This window comes from Antrostomus carolinensis, unplaced genomic scaffold (assembly GCF_000700745.2).
Source record: "Antrostomus carolinensis isolate BGI_N321 unplaced genomic scaffold, ASM70074v2 scaffold24638, whole genome shotgun sequence".
Lineage (NCBI taxonomy): Eukaryota > Metazoa > Chordata > Aves > Caprimulgiformes > Caprimulgidae > Antrostomus > Antrostomus carolinensis.
In genome coordinates this window covers 1-312 of record NW_010334044.1, presented here as the reverse complement: position 1 = coordinate 312, position 312 = coordinate 1, and the positions used below count along the sequence as shown (strand labels likewise).

General features: G+C 67.6%; 1 protein-coding gene across 1 annotated transcript in view; it reads right to left on the bottom strand.

The window, feature by feature from the left end:
• IGBP1 (immunoglobulin binding protein 1) overlaps positions 1–263 on the bottom strand; it is a gene marked incomplete at its 5' end in the record, with an annotated part of 6,172 nt that extends 5,909 nt beyond the window's left edge. The window contains one exon of the mRNA XM_029086522.1: positions 46–263. Coding sequence (XP_028942355.1) covers positions 46–263 — 218 coding nt within the window. The remainder of the gene's footprint in view (positions 1–45) is intronic.
• Between the last annotated feature and the right edge of the window lie 49 nt (positions 264–312).

Here is a 312-nt window from a genome sequence, read left to right as displayed (position 1 = left end):
TGGGTTGGGCGGCAGCGGGCCCCCCCGGGGACGGCCTCTCTCCACCCTCCTCTCCCGGGGGGCTGGCGGGGGGCAGATGGAAGCTGCCCAGCCTGTAACTCTTACAAAGCTTGAGGAAGCGCCAGAAATGGGTCCGAGCGCTCTCCAGGTGCTCCAGCCTCCTGCTCAGATCCACCTGCTTCAGCGTGAGGGCCCCGAGCAGGGCGGGCAGCAGCAGGTACTTCAGGTCGGCCGAGGCGATCTCCTCCAGCTCCTCGTTCTCGCTGCAAGGGGATAGAGGAGCCTTCACCGTCCCGCCCGCGTCCCAACAAG